Raw genomic sequence first — 18,992 nt, 5'->3', positions numbered from 1 at the left:
CAGTACATCTGAAACAAATGATTATAACAATATATTTGAGTGAAAAAGCATGTTATTTTGCCTCATTCAAATCTTAATATCTGAACATTTAAATATGTAAACTAAAGTGCAATCACATTCGTAAATAAATGGCTTCTGGTTTTTTGAATGTAAATAAACCAATCTATTGTGATAAAACAACAAAATTGCAATAACTGCATTAACCATCAAAATGAGGTCTAACTGCAACTGTAGTCTTGAAACAAATCTGAATAAGGAAAAACATTGCAATAAAATAATGCAAACTGGTTAAACTTGACAGTAGCTGAGATCTGTCATGACAGAACATTACTCCTCAAGTTCAGCATTCGCTTCAATAATATCTGGCGCCATCTAGCGTCGTGAATGGGTATAATGTCTAGACCCCGAATATAAGACCATTCCCACTTTTTCAGTCTTATTTCAATCGAAAAAATACGTCTTATATTCGGGCCAATATGGTAATTTAATTATAATGTATTCTTGTGAGAAAATACTGCTCGACATACGACCATGTCGACTTATAAACAAGGTCCTGGAACGAATTAACTTCGTATGTAGAGGTACCACTGTTTTTTTCTATCTATTTATTTATTTTTCTAAAAAGGTGGGAATATCTATCAGAAGCCAAAAAGAGGGAATGGTGCAACACTAGTTTGAACCCACTGCGGCAGTCAAGTGTGCTGACTACTGAGCCAATAACACAGTCTAGCATCAGCTCCCAGTACATTATCTTAAGCTGTCAGGGTTTCCTGTTTTCCTAACCGCCTACACACACACAGCAGTACCTCAGTAGTTAGCACGTTTGACTGCCAAGATAACAGCTTTGGTTCAAATCCCGAGAGAGCGATGGACAATGAGAGAAGGTGTGACATGATGTTATCACTATCAGGACTGGTTACATATTACTTACAGTATAAAATGAAACCATATTACATTTTTACTACCATAATTTTAAGTAGTAACTCATCCAACCACTGCCTTCCATACCATTCCTTTGTCACACCAAGATTTTCTACGACTGTTCCAACAGATTTCTCCCGTTCTGGGGATCACTGCTGCAACCCTGATCATGCTCTTTGTGCCTGAGCCAAAGAGAGGAAGTGCCGACCAGAAGGGAGGACGCATCAAGTCCCGCACGTCGTGGCTGTGCGACATGAAGACGCTGGCTAAAAAGTAAGATGACGGAGTAAAAGGATTGCCTTGAAAAGAAGAGTGTGGGTTTTTAGATGAAAATATACATTCTAGCATGGCTAAGCTTCAAAAGCCATTCGAGCAGGGACGTCTTTGTCGTGAGCCACATTGTGGTTACAGTTTACCTCAGCCAATCCATATAAATATTTATCTTGTTATAATTTTTGGATTTCCTTTAAAATCAAAGGAAAAACAGTAAATATTTTTTGTTTCATTTATTTATTTATTTATTTATCTATTTTTATTTAATTCTTTAAAAAGAGGGAAAAAACATAGTCTAGTGGTTCCCAATATTTTTTGCACCACAAACCAGTGTGATGTGAGCCCTTTCCCATGGACCGGCAATGTGTGGCAGAAAATACAACAAATACTGTATGTCATAACACGACGGGGCTAAAAACGAATGTTAAGTGCAAGCAAAATGTAACCCATCATACGCTGCTGAATCACCCTTATTTAACAGCAGCCCCTCCTAAAACTTGACAGCAAATATCCGTGGTAACAGGCATAAGTTGTTCACCAATAGTGAAAGGTTTCTTGGCTTTTGCAATACGGTTCGCCACGAGGTGTGATGCTCTCAGTGCAAGGGCGTAGCTTTGCATAGGGATGGTAGGGACATAACACTACCAACTTTTCAGTGTGCTCAAATTGTCCCCACCAACATTTAAGCAACATTTACCTCTTCACGAGCTGAATGTGCTGGTCCATTTTTTCCCCCTCAAACGCACGTTTGATTGGCTGATAACTTGACCGCCCCCACCACCACCACCACATGCATGCGCACACTCACACAGCCCCAACAGAATTACATGTCGACAACATGTATCCCTCCTCTGCAGAGGAGGGATATTAGAAGTTTTTTCCGCCCAGCAGCAGCAGCCACTGGAAGTAATGTAAAAAAAAACACCAATGTTCTGGAGGTGGGGAACATGCCACTAATTTTGTTACTGAAAGTTGGACCTGCATCAGATTTAGCATAACATTAAACTGGGTGAACTTGCTAATCTGCAAAACTCCAGTAGAAAGCTGCTTAAAGAGAAGTGTCCTCCTGTATGTGTTTTATACTGTTAATGTTAATTAAACTGTGAGAAATTTGGCAAACTCTCCTGGAAACCATCGACCCAGAAAAATATAATTTAAGTTATGGTCAAATATTTCAATTTAAATTTGCTAATAAAAATCCAGACATTTATTCTGGAAGGTTTCAAAATGTTTCTTTAGTGGTTTTTGAAAACATAGGTTTGAATTTAACGGTGTATCACCTGAACCAATATACATGAAAGTTAGTGTAAGTCATTACAGATTTATTTTGCATTGATCATTTATCCTATCAATTAAATGGGTTCATATTTGTGCCAATTGTAGCACTGACCCCCGTTCACCCACTTTTCTTGATGCTTAGTCGCTATGTGCCGAAGCAGCTTTGAAGGCTTCATTAGCCCGTCTGCTAGCTTTTAGCCACATATTTTGAAGAGCTCACTTGGTGCCTGATTCTTGGTATTATCTGTTAAAAGAGATTTTTGTTTTCTTTAAGGTTGTAGGCTCCTCGTCTGGCTCGTCAGTGGCCTTTTCCCCCCGTAACAAAGCTGTCCAAGGAAGTGTTTTTCAGTCATCTCGCAAGCGTGTGGGCTTATTATTTCCGGGAACAAATCTAATACGCCTACGTCATACGTCATTATCGAAGACAAGTGCACATAGAAACAAAAAACAGAGGCTAGATACTAGCTCGAATGGATTTCTATGACAATATCCTATCCAGTATTTTTATGTTATCTATAGAGTAGACAGGCAGATTGGCGTGTTAAGAGGCACAGGTCAGAATGTGGTCCTTATTAAATTGTTTATTATTTCTGTGCTTCCCGGTAGCAAATGCACCATGGACCGGTACCGGTCCCCTGCCCAGTGGTTGGGGACCCCTGGTCTACAGTATATTCTCCAATTTTTGCATCGGCAAATTTTATTTTAGTGAAAAACATGAAGTCGATGCATATGATTTACTAGATCGGATCTGGATCTGACCCCCAGGTCAACAGTTTTACACCCCTGCATTAGAGTCATGGAAACGTCAACAGCAGACACAGTGACTCTTTGTCAATCATTGGTTGCCACTCAGTAACACTGCTCGCCTGTGAGTGTGACAGTGTGCACTTTTGTCACAGGGTGACCTTCGGTGGACACTTTTCTTAAAATAGCTTTGCAACGACATAAAGTTTACGTCACAACGGCGGTTTATTGAGAAATATATTTTAGGAGAGGCGCCATAGTCTTCATCTGAGCAAAGGTGTGAGTGTTTGGCAAAAACAATCTTCTTCATTCAGCGCTTCTCTGAGCTGTTTTGAATGGCCGGTTATTTTTGTCTCCAACATAAAGCTGTCAAGTCAGGCTCAATTCGACTTTACTTACCACTTAGCGGAGGATCTGCTGTTTTAAAGTTGGGCTAGCTAGATTATTTTGATAGTCGATTGAGCAACAATTATATTTGTTATTAGTTTTACTGAAGTTTTATAGTGTTATACTGTATTTCTTCACTACTCTTTATATTTTAGCTTAGCATGTACCAAAATAACCAAAAACGATGCACTGAGAAAAATTGGATTTATGAATACGAAACTATGTAAATCTGTCATGGCTTTCCAAATGCAAAAGTAGGTGTTTGTAAGTGTCTCATCTTTTATTTTGAATGCATTGGATGTTTAGACATGTCAACGGCGCTGAAACATCAGCATTCTTAGCCAATGCCCCCAGTTTAAATGAACTGTTTGCATGACAAAAATCTAGTCTTAAGCAGAACGTTTTTCAAATAATCAACTAAAAACTCCCTGTAATATGTATGTTCTTCTCACTGTGTCCAGTCGGAGCTACGTGTTTTCATCCCTGGCGTCTGCCGCCGTGTCCTTCACAACGGGTGCATTTGGGATTTGGATTCCTATCTACCTTGCCAGAGCTGCGGTGGTGCAAAAGACCGCAGAGCCTTGCGGGACCAAAGAGATCTGCAGCAGCAAAGAGAGGTGAACACAAATGGCTGAAATGCTCAATTCAAACCTTTAACTAGTGTTGCACCGATACTCATTCGGTACTAAAATGGTATCGGGGAGTACCGAAATTTTCGGACATAAGCCGCTACTTTTTTCCTTCATTTTGAATGCTGCGGCTTACAGTCCAGTGCGGCTTATTTATTGATTTATTTGGGTTGATAGGTAACACATGCCTCCTAGTATGCGTTGCAGCGCTACCGATTTAAATAACAATCAAAATTCATGTCCTGTGCTAATTATTTATTCAGTTACTGTTCTACAGGTATTTGGTAGCACTTTATTTGACAGCGGCGTCATAACACTGTCATAATGCTTATGACAGATCTCATTAAGTGCCATCCGCCAAGTTATGTTAATACCATATTGGCCCGAATATAAGACGACCCCCTCTTTTTCAAGTTTGAAAAAAGACTTTTTGAACACCAAATTAATTTTCATACAGAAAGTAATTACAGTACATCTGAAACAAATGATTATAACAATATATTTTAGAGAAAAAGCATGTTATTTTGCCTCATTCAAATCTTAATAGCTGAACATTTAAATATGTAAACTAAAGTGCAATCAAATTCGTAAATGAATGGCTTCTGGTTTTTGAAATGTAAATAAACCATTCTATTGGAATAAAACAACAAAATTGCAATAACTGCATTAACCATCAAAGTGAAGTCTAACTGTAACTGTATTCTTGAAACAAATCTGAATAAGGAAAAACATTGCAATAAAATAATGCAAACTGGTTAAACTAGTAGCTGAGATCTGTCATGACAGAACATCGCTTCAATGATATCTGGCGCCATCTAGCGTCGTGAATGGGGAGAGTAGCTGAGATCTGTCATAACAGAACATCGCTTCAATATTTGGCGTCATCTAGCGTCGTGAATGGGTATAATGTCTAGACCGCGAATATAAGACGAACCCCTCTTTCCAATCTTATTTCAATGCAAAAAACACCGTCTTATATTCGGGCCAATACGGTAACTCCGTTTATGTCACGCATGGATTTTTTACATCCATCCAAAAGTGAGATAATTTGCGGGATAACACTAAATAACATCTGTTATAAGCATTCATTAATGCTCGTGACAGTGTCATATCATAATTATGATTGTCTAATGACAGTCTTATGGTGCCACTGTCAGTGAGTGTTATCAAATACCATAACTAGCAAATAATGAAACAACTGGAACAGTAACTGAAAAAAATAATTTGCGCATAACATAATTTTGATTGTTATTTACATCTGGAGCACTGCAATGCATGCTAGGAGGCATGTTGGACAGCAACAATGTTGACAGCAGGTGGCAGCAGAGGTTTACTGTCTCCCCAAGGGAGCAGTGATTGCCAAATGAAGCATCTTGAACCAATTTGCACTCAATTGGTTCAAAGCTTCATGGTGGTCCATTTGGTCTTATGATGCCGCTGTCAAATAAAGTGTTATCGGTTGTCTTTTGGTGTAAATATTCCATAATACAGCGAGGATAGCTGCGGCTTATAGTCCAGTGCGGCGTATCTACGAAAAAAATGTCGTTTTCATGTCACATTTGGTGAGTGGCGGCTTATAGTCAGGTGCGACCTATAGTGCAAAAATTATGGTACCAAGAAATAAAGTACTGATGCCTTGTAATATGTGCATTTCAAGATCATGTTTTCAATTGCTGCTTCTTACATCTTGCTCTCTCTTCCAGTCTTGTCTTTGGGGCGATCACATGCATTACGGGCCTGCTGGGCGTGCTCATTGGGGCTGCCACTACACGTCTCTGCCGGAAGAAGACAGTGCGAGCGGACCCCCTCGTGTGCGCAGTTAGCATGCTAGGCTCGGCCATCTTTATCTGCCTCATTTTTGTCGTGGCAAAGAAGAGCATCACAGGAGCTTATGTAAGAGTCACATGTAACATGCAGGAAAAATGTAGTCTTCTATTTGCACCTTTTTATAAAAAAGGCATCTCACGACAAAAATATATTAACTCATTGCCTGGCATTGACGGCGATAGACTTCCATTCCATTTTGACTGGGAGGCACCGGCACTGAATGAACAAATAGGATGTCTAGTGAAGTCAATGGCAGCAAATGATTTAATTTCAAATTACAAACATGTAGACACTCAGATAGATAATGTAATCTGACAGGCTATACTTCCACCCATGCCTTTTTACTCTTGTTAAGTACATAAGGGCATATTACTTTGCCAAAAGTCAATTGGGCTAACCTCCAACTCACCTAAGACCCTACAAAGTTCTAAAATTGGCAAATGGATGAATGAAAGGATGTTTTGCCAAGTCAAAATGCAAAGTCAATTGAGGTCAAAGGCGCAAATGGACTCCAATTAGCCTCTGAAGTGACTCAATTACTCTGATCTGTGCATCTCCATTGTATTCAAAATCATATGTGACAGCAGTTACAGGCAGTCCGCCAGCAGCACACCTCCGCAAGTGTTGTCATTGCTCTCACTTGTTCAAATCATCTCGCTGGGCACCCCTGCTTGTAAGTGATCAGCTCAAGTTTCGCAGCGCGGCCCTGACAGATGCACGGCATTATGGATTGCGACACGGTCGTAATGTTCCGCTTTGCTTTGTCGAGGCGAATTGACCCCTCGCAGCTGTTGTATCGTCAACACACAACGAATCGGACGAAAGGCCTTGTCTACGTCCCGCTTGTGAGGCAACATGTCGGTCACGGCGTCTGGGCTTACAGCATTGTCTCTATTTCTGCTGTCAGGCCGCCTGCCAAAGTTGCCGCGCTTACCGTATTGGCCCGAATATAAGACAGCCCTCATTATAAGACGACCCTCTCTTTTTCAAGACTCAAGTTTGAAAAAAGACTTTTTGAACTCCAAATTATATTTCATACAGAAAATAATTACAGTACATCTGAAACAAATGATTATAACAATATATTTGAGAGAAAAGCATGTTATTTTGCCTCATTCAAATCTTAATATCTGAACATTTAAATATGTAAACTAAAGTGCGATCACATTCGTAAATGAATGGCTTCTGGTTTTTGAAATGTAAATAAACCATTCTATTGGGATAAAACAACAAAATTGCAATAACTGCATTAACCATCAAAGTGAAGACTAACTAACTGTAGTCTTGAAACAAATCTGAATAAGGAAAAACATTGTAATAAAATAATGCAAACTGGTTAACCCTTTAACACCTAAGCCTATTTTGGCCGAATTTGCATGCATTTGATGTTGCCTTTATATTTCAAAGAAAAAATTGTTTACAATGGCCAAATTGGGTCCCTTTTTTCAGGACACCTTGAACTTCATGTCTAAACTGTTGTTTTCTTCACTGACCAATTATAATCCACATTTTGGACCCAAAAAGACAAAAAAAATCCCAAAATCTTTTTTCAAAATTTGTAATGTTGACGTCCCATTGACAACCAAACACGCTCGACCAACCGTTTTGAAGCTTGATAATATTTATTCAACTTGTTAGGATAAACATTCAATAGAAAAAAATAAGATTGAATAGTTTTATGTTTGGCAATTCAACACAAACAGCAGGTATGATCATGGGCGTTTTTGGCCTTTACACATACTATGGTCAAAACAGGCTATATAGTGTGCAAAATAGTGAGAAAAAATGTATATATATCATCTAACACAAAAAGGGTTTGGAAGATATCTCTTTGTGAGGTTAGGTGTTGTACCCATCACCTTATCAAAAGTATATACGTACATGCAATCAAGCTTCTTGCACACACATCTACATAAAAATTGAAAAGATTATAGTGAAGAAAAAATATATATAACATTGAAAAAAAGTATTTTAAAAAATATTGACAAGTAGTTCAATTCAAAATTTCCAGGCATGCGACCCAATAAAGTTTTTTTTTTTTTTTTTTGCGCACTCAATAAAGCTTCTTCTTGAACAGGTCACGGAGCTGCGTTACACACAACGTCACACAGCCTACTCTTTCGCCGTTTGCGCTCTACTGTCACTTCTACTCGCCGAGACGCCGATTCGTCAGAGGAAAACAACGACAAATACGACTCATCTTCTTCCTTGAGTTAATGAAATAATGCATTAGCTTGTGCTAAATGTAGTTTTAGATTCATTCTGCACGTTTCAAAGTCGCTCGCTCAAACCAACCGGTGTTGTGCATTTTTCGGCACGACACCGGCCGCTGCTTGCTTCGCATGCCTCCCTTTCAGTAGTTGGCGCCTCGCTCGGAAATTTGTTAAAAATTATCACATTCGGTTCGTCCTTCCTGACATCACAACGAGACTTGGGATAAGTAGTCTTTTGTGCTGCTTTCGCTTTTGAAAAAGGACAAGAAATGATGACAATATGGAGATGGATACATGGTCCATGCAGCGTTTTAATGCATATTTATGAGTGCAATAAAACTATAAAACTCAAATGACATTATCTCCCGTTTTTCTTGGCCGATTGACTTCAAATAAAAACTGGTGTGGACATCAACTTCCGCACTTTCAAACGAGACCAACCAGCAGCACGTGGGTTATGTAATTACAGCGTGACAAAGCTTCAAAGACGATATGCGTAAACGCGTCGCTGCCGACACGTTCGGTGTTAAAGGGTTAAACTTGAGAGTAGCTGAGATCTGTCATGACAGAACATCGCTTCAATGATATCTGGCGCCATCTTGCGTCGTGAATGGTTATGACATCTAGACCGCGAATATAAGATGACCTCCACTTTTTCAGTCTTATTTCAATGAAAAAAACACTGTCTTATATTCGGGCCAATACGGTACTTTAAATCATTTTACATCATTTTTAGACTTTTAAATAGCATTCTGATTACAGATTACTCCTTAGTTTATTCAGTAACACTTTCAGGCAGTGGTGGAACAAATGTAAAAGGGCCCGGGTGCAATAAGTACTAACGATACCCCCGAGTGGACCGTCCAATGGGGGTGGGGTGCAAGTGGAAATTTTTTTTGCTGGCCCCTCCAGACAAGTGGCTGGCAGAGATATTTTAACACTTCAACACTATATTTCAGCTCCATTCATCATCTTACCTTTCTGTTTGACTCTCCTCTCGCCCAACCATGCCCACTTTACGCCCGCAAACTGGGCCCCCTAGGCTAGGTTCATACTACAGGTCTAAACGCAGGAATCCAATTTTTTCGTGTTTTTCCGACTCGAGTCAGTCATGAACTTGACGGTCTGAATGTGGCAAGTCGCATAGAAGTGTACCATTTCAAATCCGATCTGAGTCACTTTCGTATGTGGTTCAAACCCGTTCTGGGCCACATTTTTTCAGAACGTGACTGGCGGTCTGAACTGTCAAGACTCCCAAATCAGAATTCATGCAGAAATTAAGTCAGCAATGAGCAAGAGGCGCGGAGGACGGCAGACATTTAGGCATTAGCGCCTAGCTTGAACTCTGCTTTTAAGCACGAAGCGGGCTTGACCACAGTCAGAAAAAAATAAAATGAAGAATAGAATAAGCCTTACAATTTTCGATTTTCATTCTGTGCGCCGAATGAGCAATATTTCATTATTGCACACATGGTCGAGTCGGGGCAAACTGGCGCACCCACATCATTTCACGCACACACGTCAAGGCTCATGTGTGTGCGTGTATGCGTTCTATCAGTCCATATAAACTTTGAATATAAGACTAAACGAGGATTATTAATGTCTGTTATTTGTGTCCTCTTTTTGGAAATCAAAATTAGGGCTGTCAAAATTATCGCGTTAACGGGCCGTAATTAATTTTTGAAAAATTTATCACGTTAAAATATTTGATGCATTTAACGCACATGCCTTGCTCAAACGGATTAAAATGACAGCACAGTGTAATGTCCGCTTGTTACTTGTGTTTTTTTAGTGTTTGTCGCCCTCTGCTGGCGCTTGGGTCCGACAGATTTTATGGGTTTCAGCACCATGAGTGAGCATTGTGTAATTATTGACATCAACAATGGCGAGCTACTAGTTTATTTTTTGATTGAAAATTTTACAAATTTTATTAAAACGAAAGCATTAAGAGGGGTTTTAATATAAAATTTCTATAACTTGTTCTAACATTCATCATTTAAGAACTACACGTCTTTCTATCCATGGATCGCTTTAAGAGAATGTTGATAATCTTAAAGCCATCTTGTTGTTTTATTGTCATAATAAACAAATACAGTACTTATGTACTGTATGTTGAATGTATATATCCCTCTTGTGTCTTATCTTTCCATTCCAACAATAATTTACAGAAAAATATGGCATATTTTATAGATGGTTTGAATTGCAATTAATTACGATTAATTAATTTTTCAGCTGTAATTAACTCGATTAAAAAATTTAATCGTTTGACAGCCCTAATCTAAATATGATCATTCTGGAATGACCTACAGTTAGCATGTGTAATTTGTTTTGATGCTTCTGCCGATTCGGGTCTCTATGCTGAGCGCATCTCGGACTGCGAATTAGTGCGCATGCGTGATACTTGAACGGTCTCAATGGAAAAAGGCAGTCTGAAACAGATATGGCAAAAAATCGGATTTGTGCATTAAGACCTGTAGTATGAACCTAGCCTTAGAGGCCCTGCCCCGGGTGCGGTCGCACCCCCAGCATCCCCTCTAAATTCTGTCCCTGCCTTCAGGAACAGTTGTCACTGCAGTTTACATTTGAGCTTAGAGGACTGGCTGTGAATGTTCATCTTTGAATGCCACTGACGGCACCAAACGTTCAATGATATCCGAACCTCCCAGTCGAAATGCATTGGACGTCTAGCACTGTCAATGGAAGCAAATTAATAAAATGAGTTAAAAGCACCCTGTATAGATATGATGCAAACAAACCCCTCGGGGTTTGTTCTTAAGAAAATAGCCGAATAGAAATAGCGGCCACTCCCACACTTTTCATGTAATGTACAGTACATACAACCACAACAAGCTGTTCAAAGTTGACGGCTCCACCCAAAAACAACATAAAGTAGGGAAAGCATCTTGCGCTTGGAGCCGAACTATGGATATATATAAATGCGAGGCATATAATCTTTATCATCCATGGAGTTTTTCGGCTCAAATCAAACTGAAGACCTGCATGCTTGTGTACAATTGGGCCAAATCCTAATAACATGTTTTTCAACCACAGCAACTAAAGCAGTTGTATTCAGCAGTACATGCCCACACACAGTAGCTATGATGTATAATAAAACTCTTGTGGTTTTGTGTCTTGTAGCCACATGGTGGAAACTGCTCAATCTTAATTGTCGCTGCTATATAACGCGAAATGTTGTCATCTTTCTTTAGATCTGCATCTTCATAGGAGAGACACTGCTCTTCCTCAACTGGGCCATAACGGCCGACATTTTGATGGTGAGCACTGGAAACCCATACTTATCTTTGGCGTCTTTGGCGATTCTGTTATTTTACCAGTTGAAGTACAAACACCCATGTTGTATTTTCAGTTTTAGGCTGATGAGACGTCCGCACAAATGCTGGTTTTTCAAATGTGTTTTTCCTCTGCCCTTTCATCCTCACTCAAACCTTTGTCCCGCATGAGTGAAGATTTTCCAAAAATTGTTTGAAACCACTTAGCTGAGTGACCAGAAACTCATGTTTCTTTTGGCTTTTTTCATTTGGAATGGATTACAGTGTGGATTTTTTAGTCAGTGAATTGTTAAAGGGAACTTCAGATTTCAAGACTTGTAGGCTCTAATAAGCTACAATTGTTCTCTTTCACTAAAATATGTTATTAGAAACACATAAAATATTGCCATTGATGAAAAATCTACAAGATTTAGTATATGTTTTGACCTACGGAGGGCGCCCTGTTTTATACGCGCAATGGACAGTCGGGGTGGTGACGTAGTTTGTCACTCACTAGACGAACACTACCGGTCTTCTGCAATTCGTTCAACACATGCACGCATCAGTTAAAAGCGACGAGTACTTACAATTTGTGTTTTTATTGAGTTTTTTATTACCTGTTCATTGCCTCAAAATACTGTTTGCATGTGTTTCCCTCTCATACTTTTAAGCATTATGTTTTCTTGTGGTAGCTTTAAAGCAGATTGTTGATCCGTTGACCACATTAGTCACGTAGCATATTTAAACCCCCCTTATTTCATATTACTACATTTAAGTATTTACTTAAGGCATCTGTAGTATGTTCTGTCTGTTTGGATCAAAACAAAACAAGCTGAAAGCGCAAAGTAGTACTTTCGGGGTCAAATTTGCCTTTTGTAGGACGTTTCGCCGGTGTAGCACATTTTGGCAGAACACCAGTTTTGTCATACTCTCATCTCATCCCGTCTTTCCTGTTCATTTTGCTTTTACTGCTCATTTTGTGAAATATCGGCAGTGCTGTCATGCTCATTAATGTTCCTTTCGGATTCAAATTAAAAGGGTTGAACAGATGGCATGTTTATGTCGCTAGAGTCATACTTTGGAAGCCCCGGCAGCGTAACCATGTGATTTCACTGACCTGCGACGTCAACAACAATGTTGACCTACTAGTTAAACTAATTTCACAAATTGTATAAAAACGAAAACATCAAGAAGTTTTAATAGCAAATTATTTTAACGCATAATAGCGTTCATCTTTTAAGAACTACTTTTTCTATCCGTGGATAACTTTAAGAGGCATTGTTGACCTAAAAAAATGTAAAAAAAAATTTTTTTTTTGAGACGCATTTCCTACCATTGACAAGGGTAGGTGTCCAATTCTTTTAAACTGGGTGAAATGGCTGTGAATATTCATCTTTCATGGCCATTGACGGCGCTAGACGTCCAATAAATTTTGACTGGGACAGTTAATTGAACAGTCATAATGGATTGGACGTCTAGCACTTATATATTATATTACACATATTAGACATATATTAGATTCACATATTACAAATACACATATTAGAAGTTTTTTTCCGCCAGCAGCAGCCACTGTAAGTAATGTAAAAAGACGTCTTAATGTTGTGGAGGTGGGGAACACTCCAGTAATTTTGCTACAGCTACAGTGCTTCAAGTCGATTTTACTCACTGAGATTTCTTGAAATAAGAAAGCTTAACAGACTTATTTTAAGCAAAAAGTTTGTATATTTAATCTTAAAAGAAAAACTTGTTTGTCACAAATGTTCTTAATTCAAGAATATTGTTCAAAACATTATTTGAAAGATTTTTTTTCTTGACTTAGGTGAAAAACGGTGAACAACTTTTAGATGTATGGGCTCAATACAACTAAAATAGTAATATTTACTTAAAGTAAGTGGAAGAATCTGACGCATTAATCTGTTAACTAGCCTTTAACACTCAAAAATAGATTAAATTATTTGACGACATTTAACTAAAATGATCTGATCAAGACGTTATAAATTTTCAGTGTGAAAGTTAATATAGGTCAATACAGATTTATTTTGCATTTATCATTTAGCATATCAATTAATTAGGTTCATATTGGTGAGAAATGTAGCCCTGACCCCCATTCACCAAATATGTTTGGTCTTATTAATGTCCCGTCCCCAGCAAAAGTGTACATGCAGGTTATGCTGTTATATCATCCCTACCAATATTAAAACCAAACCTACACCCTTGATTATGTATGCAATAATTTAATTAAAAGAGGGGGAAGCATAAAGTCAAGGCACATGATTTTTTTGGGGCGGACCATGCGAAATGATGTGGTGGGCCAAATCTGGCCACCGAGGCCTTGAATTGTGCACGTGTCCGATTTGTCCCAATTTCAAACAAAAAACAAACACCTATCAAATTGTTTGACCAAAGCAAGTTTAGTGAGTGAGTCAAGATAGCGATAGTGAAGTGATTAGATCTCACATGAGTAGGTGAGACAACACTAATCACTTTATTCTTGACTGCTATCAGAAATTAGTGTTCACTTTATCTTTTCATCACTTGATAAAATCCTTAAATTTGCTCAATGTCACTTCCCTGTGCAGTTTGTGGTGATTCCCACGCGGAGAGCAACAGCAGTGGCGTTCCAGAGCTTCACCTCTCACCTACTGGGTGATGCAGGAAGTCCATACCTAATAGGCCTGGTAAGACTCAGCCGAAGTGAAATTGTTGAGCTTCACCGCAGGTTATGAATGCATGCTGGAATGTGTAAAATGAGGCACGCTCTGAGACGTCATTGTTCCACTGGAGTTTTAGTGTTGTGAGGAAACACACTTGTGCTATGTGCTCAGTGATGTGTAACACGGGACCCACCTTATTTGGTCAATAAGCATTCTTGTCATTCCAAATAAGTGATGACCAAACCTGAAGTTGACAATTATCCAACTCCACCCAGGTGCACAGGAAGAACAACAAAACAGAAAAACATGAGTCACCGCCAACGTGGCAGTGACATCAAGGATTTTAAAAGTCGTTGTTTATCACAGGGGCAACTTCCTGACCGATGTCGTACATAGTGCTCACAGGGGGCTTGGTCAGGAAGTCTTTGATTTGTCAATTGAGCTCAATCTCAGCCACGGCTGTCGCATTTTCTTTTTTTTAAGGCTGCACAAACAAGAACGAAGTAATCACCAGTGCTGACAAGCTCTTCAAAAGACACAAGTGGTTTGAATGCTAGAAATAGAATCAAAGCAAAGTGATCACTTGATTGTTACTGAAGACTAGAAAACCCCCACTCTCATCTTCTGTTTAACAAATGTTCTACATTTGGAACATCAGCGCTTTGGAATCGGCATGATTTCACTATTCATTCCTCTTCTATAATGCTGATACCGTGTAGGATGAGAGTTGGGGTATACTGTAGCAGTCAATCACTTGCCTGGCACGAGGATATAAGGACAATTTAAGGCATTTGCAGACGTGGGTAGTAACGTATTACATGTACTCAGTTACATTTACTTGTGTAACTTTTTGAGAAAAATGTACTTCTAAGAGTAGTTGTACAAAGCCATACTATTTACTTTTACTTGAGCCGATTTGTAGAGAAAAATCGGTACTCTTACGCTGCTACTTTGGGCCACACGAGTCATTACATTTTTCGTCTTTATTCTACAGTAGGCATGTGCCGGTATGAGATTTTGACGGTATGTTTACCTTAAGCAAAAATACCGCGGTTTCACGGTATCACGGTATTGCAATTTATAGTCTGGAAATGTTTTATTTTGAGATGTATGAACAGGATTTTTTTTTTTCACAGCATATTTGCAAATTGGAACATCAACATGAGTTCAATGTTAAAATAAATTTAAAAATAAATGAATAACCAAAAAATGAATAACTGAAACATTTTAAATAAAATTGAAATATATAGAACTCATAGACTAACGCCACAGCTCAAGTTGCTCAACATCAGAGCGTGAACAAAAAAAAAAAAAAAAAACGAACTGGACTTCAATATATGATCAAAATGATTTTATGTAAAACACATACCACTACTACTATTAATATAAATTAGTTGACTATTAATGGAGAGCGAGAGAAAGAGACATTGCGTGTGTGTATGACTCGTATCATTAATTACACATTATACACACACACCGTCTCTCAACATAGAAAGTCATCAAAGAGAAATATCACCACTGGCTGTATTATGAAAAGGTTATTTTGAACAGATGTACAAAAGTAGGTTAATGGTAGAGAAGAAACTAGTTAGCCATCTTGGCATGCTAACTAGCCACATTAACAAGCTTACGTTATAGTATTTATTTTACCATCGCTAGACAAACGAAACACGCTGGAGTGAACTCTCGTAGCTGGTGGCAAACATTCATGACAGCGTTTACTTACCTTAAAGTTTGTGTTAAGTGAGGAATGATGTTCACATAAATGTCAATCATGTTGGCGGTCCTGCTGTCCTTCCTTTGAACTGTGGCCGTCTGTTTCTTTTCGGGAGCCAAAGTACTCCCATACTAGTGACTTTTTTGAGGAGGGGAAAGAGCTCAGGTATAGTACACATCAACCGGAAGGGGAAGGGTGATAACTGCCGCTTCAAAAAAATGCGAAAATTACAGTGCTTGAGTATTCTTTTCACTAGATACTTTTTCACCTGTATTTCAGTACATATTTTGGATGACTACTTTTACTTGAGTAATATTATTTTGAAGTAACGCTACTCTTACTTGAGTAAAATGTTTGTCTACTCTACCCACCTCTGGACATTTGCTTCTTTGTGAAGTTGTTACTTTGTATTAGCATAATAGAAAAAATATATACAAGACAGAGGTTTTGCTTTTGTTCACCATTTGGAAAATCAAAAATCAGATTCTGGGTGGGAAAAAAACACATTTTATTTTTAGACCATATCATCCAGCCTTACCTAGCATCCTGTGGAATGTAATTGTATCAGCAGTCTTAACCAAATTATCCAATATTTTCCATCTGCCAGCAGCAGTGAGAGTTCCAGCATTTCACACCACTGCCCAACAAGAGCCGCAATGCTCCAAATGCGTCATAGCTCCATGCCTCAATTCCTAAACTGAGGTTTAACATACAAGTGCAATGGAGTCAGCATGACGTTCACTGTGCACAGTGAACAGATACAGTACACAATCAGCCTTGTAGCCTGGCGCTGATCTTGTGATTGAATAACGCAAAGAGGAAGCTGCAATTCAGCTTTTTTTTCTTCTTTTAGCCGATAAATTGATTTTATGAATGAATTCCTCCTCCTTATTTGAAATAAATAAGCATCGTATTTTTGGACTATAAGTCGCACCAGCCATAAAATGCCCAACAAAGAGGGAAAAAACATATATAAGTTGCACCGGAGTATAAGTCGCATTTTTGGGGGAAATTTACATGATAAAATCCAACACATAGAACGGATATGTCATTTTGAAAGGCAATTTAAAATAAAAATACAATGGAAACAACATGCTGAATAAGAGTACAGTGTGATAATGTTACGTGATGCATGAACAACGAAATGCAAACGTGGCCAGTACGTTAACGTCACTTAGCTATTAAGAGTTATTCCGATAACTATAGCATAAAGAACATGCTAACAAGTTTACCAAACCATCAGTGTCACTCCAAAACACCAAAATAGCATGTGAAATGATATAATAATGTGTTAATAATTTCACACATAAGTCGCTCCAGAATATAAGTCGCACCCCCAGCCAAACTATGAAAAAAACTGCGACTTATAGTCCGAAAAATACAGTATATGAAAAAGAAAGAAAGAAAAATAAAATAGAAATTTGCTCTTAACTAATGAGTTCAACAAGTGCCCTCGAAGGGGTTAAACTTTTTGGGAGCTTTCTCTGTCTTTTGTTCTCGCTGAGGACAAATGATAAACTTTGAATAAAAACACATTTTTAAAAAATGACATGATATTTCTTTCACACCTTTCATAGAAGGGACACAATTCTGCTGATGGGGAGTAAAGTTTCACAATCTTTCGCCAATATGTCGCTTTGTGTGCAATGAGCGCACGCAGTTTTCACATCAATGCACATAATGGTCTCATATGAGTGTGACACGGCCACTGGCGGAGAACAATCTCTCAGCGATCTGTTAAGGAAAAAAGTATCATAATTAGTCAGACAGCTGTTTATGTATTTTTAGCAAAGCTGAATGTGCTAAGGGCAGTTATAGCAGGAAACACACCTAAGGAATATCCTCATCTGCATACATGATCTTACAGATTTCCATAGAAAATCTCCTTTTTCTGATGTGACCATATAATCAATAAACTTCTGCCAACGGTAGCTTTTGACCTCTGAGAGTCTCCGTGGCCAACAAGAAGGTCTTGTCCTTGCCTGGCATGCCTCTGAATAATTACGGCTCTATTTAAAGCAGCTGCTTTCTCCATCACATTTTGACTGCGTTTAAGAAATGAACAGAGGTACACTCAGGCCTGTTCTCTTGGTGTTATTCTTTCAATATAGTCCATTCCCATGCCATTGCACTATATGGACTAACAATCTATCACTCATGGGTTGGGCGAGACCCCTTATTTTCTTTTCAATCCTACTTTATCATCTCACGAGGACAATCGGGCAGTTCTCTTCTTCCAACTCAGTGGGAATGGTTTAGGAAAGGTTAATTTCCGGTTTGGAAGAATTTAAGAGTCTTAAACTCAAAACAGCATCAAAAAATATTTGAAACGAGAATAGAGATATCGGTTACTTTCGACTTCACGAATGCTCCAAAAAAAGCAAAAGCGTCATTTCCCGTAGGTGTGATTTCAGCACATATCATGTATGTGCTCTTAGCTGTGAAATTGTTTGTTGATTTAATCTATTCCCATAAGGAGCTTTACAAGCCCTGTGAATTACCTTGAGAATGGAATTTGGAGTATGTTGACACTTTATAGCGCAAGTGATTATTTTTGGTTATTAAAAAACAAAAACCACTTAAAGGGGAAATTCAGAATTTTTGATATTAGGCTTCATCTTCGAGTTAGTGGGGTTTTAATTCGTCGGTGGAGTTGATTTTAACAAATTCCGTGCATTTAATTAGTTATTTATTTAGTTCAGGGCTCCGGAATAGCTAAGCTAGGCACGAGTCAATGAGCCCGTCCTAGCATACCAATAAAAAACAACAAATACACGCATGAAAATCACAGATTACCCATGCAATCAATAGTGTTGGCTATGTTATCAGGATGAAGTTATTAAAACTTGCCATTGCATGTCAATAACTGCAGTATGAACAGCAACATTTGTAATCCGGTAACAGTAGGTAGGTAACAGTAACTGTAGGTAACAGGCTGCAGAGCGGAGTGATATTTTTTCCACCGTTGTGTTTATGTCGTAGCCAACAAAAAGTATCCACAGTTTGTATTGTTCCTTGTTCTTCATAGGGAATTTGTGGAAACTCTCATTTGCCCATTTCTTCTGTCTGTTTCCACA

At 38.6% G+C, this 18,992-nt stretch overlaps 1 protein-coding gene across 1 annotated transcript in view; it reads left to right on the top strand.

The window, feature by feature from the left end:
* Positions 1-18,992, top strand: part of spns2 (SPNS lysolipid transporter 2, sphingosine-1-phosphate) — a 133,947-nt gene that overhangs the window by 97,592 nt on the left and 17,363 nt on the right. The window contains exons 6-10 of the mRNA XM_057820658.1: positions 1,052-1,194; positions 4,065-4,220; positions 5,936-6,125; positions 11,482-11,547; positions 14,124-14,222. Coding sequence (XP_057676641.1) covers positions 1,052-1,194; positions 4,065-4,220; positions 5,936-6,125; positions 11,482-11,547; positions 14,124-14,222 — 654 coding nt within the window. The remainder of the gene's footprint in view (positions 1-1,051; positions 1,195-4,064; positions 4,221-5,935; positions 6,126-11,481; positions 11,548-14,123; positions 14,223-18,992) is intronic.

The sequence above is a fragment of the Corythoichthys intestinalis genome, chromosome 18 (assembly GCF_030265065.1).
Source record: "Corythoichthys intestinalis isolate RoL2023-P3 chromosome 18, ASM3026506v1, whole genome shotgun sequence".
NCBI lineage: Eukaryota > Metazoa > Chordata > Actinopteri > Syngnathiformes > Syngnathidae > Corythoichthys > Corythoichthys intestinalis.
The sequence above is the reverse complement of the archived record's forward strand: the minus strand, read 5'-3'. Positions and strand labels throughout refer to the sequence as shown.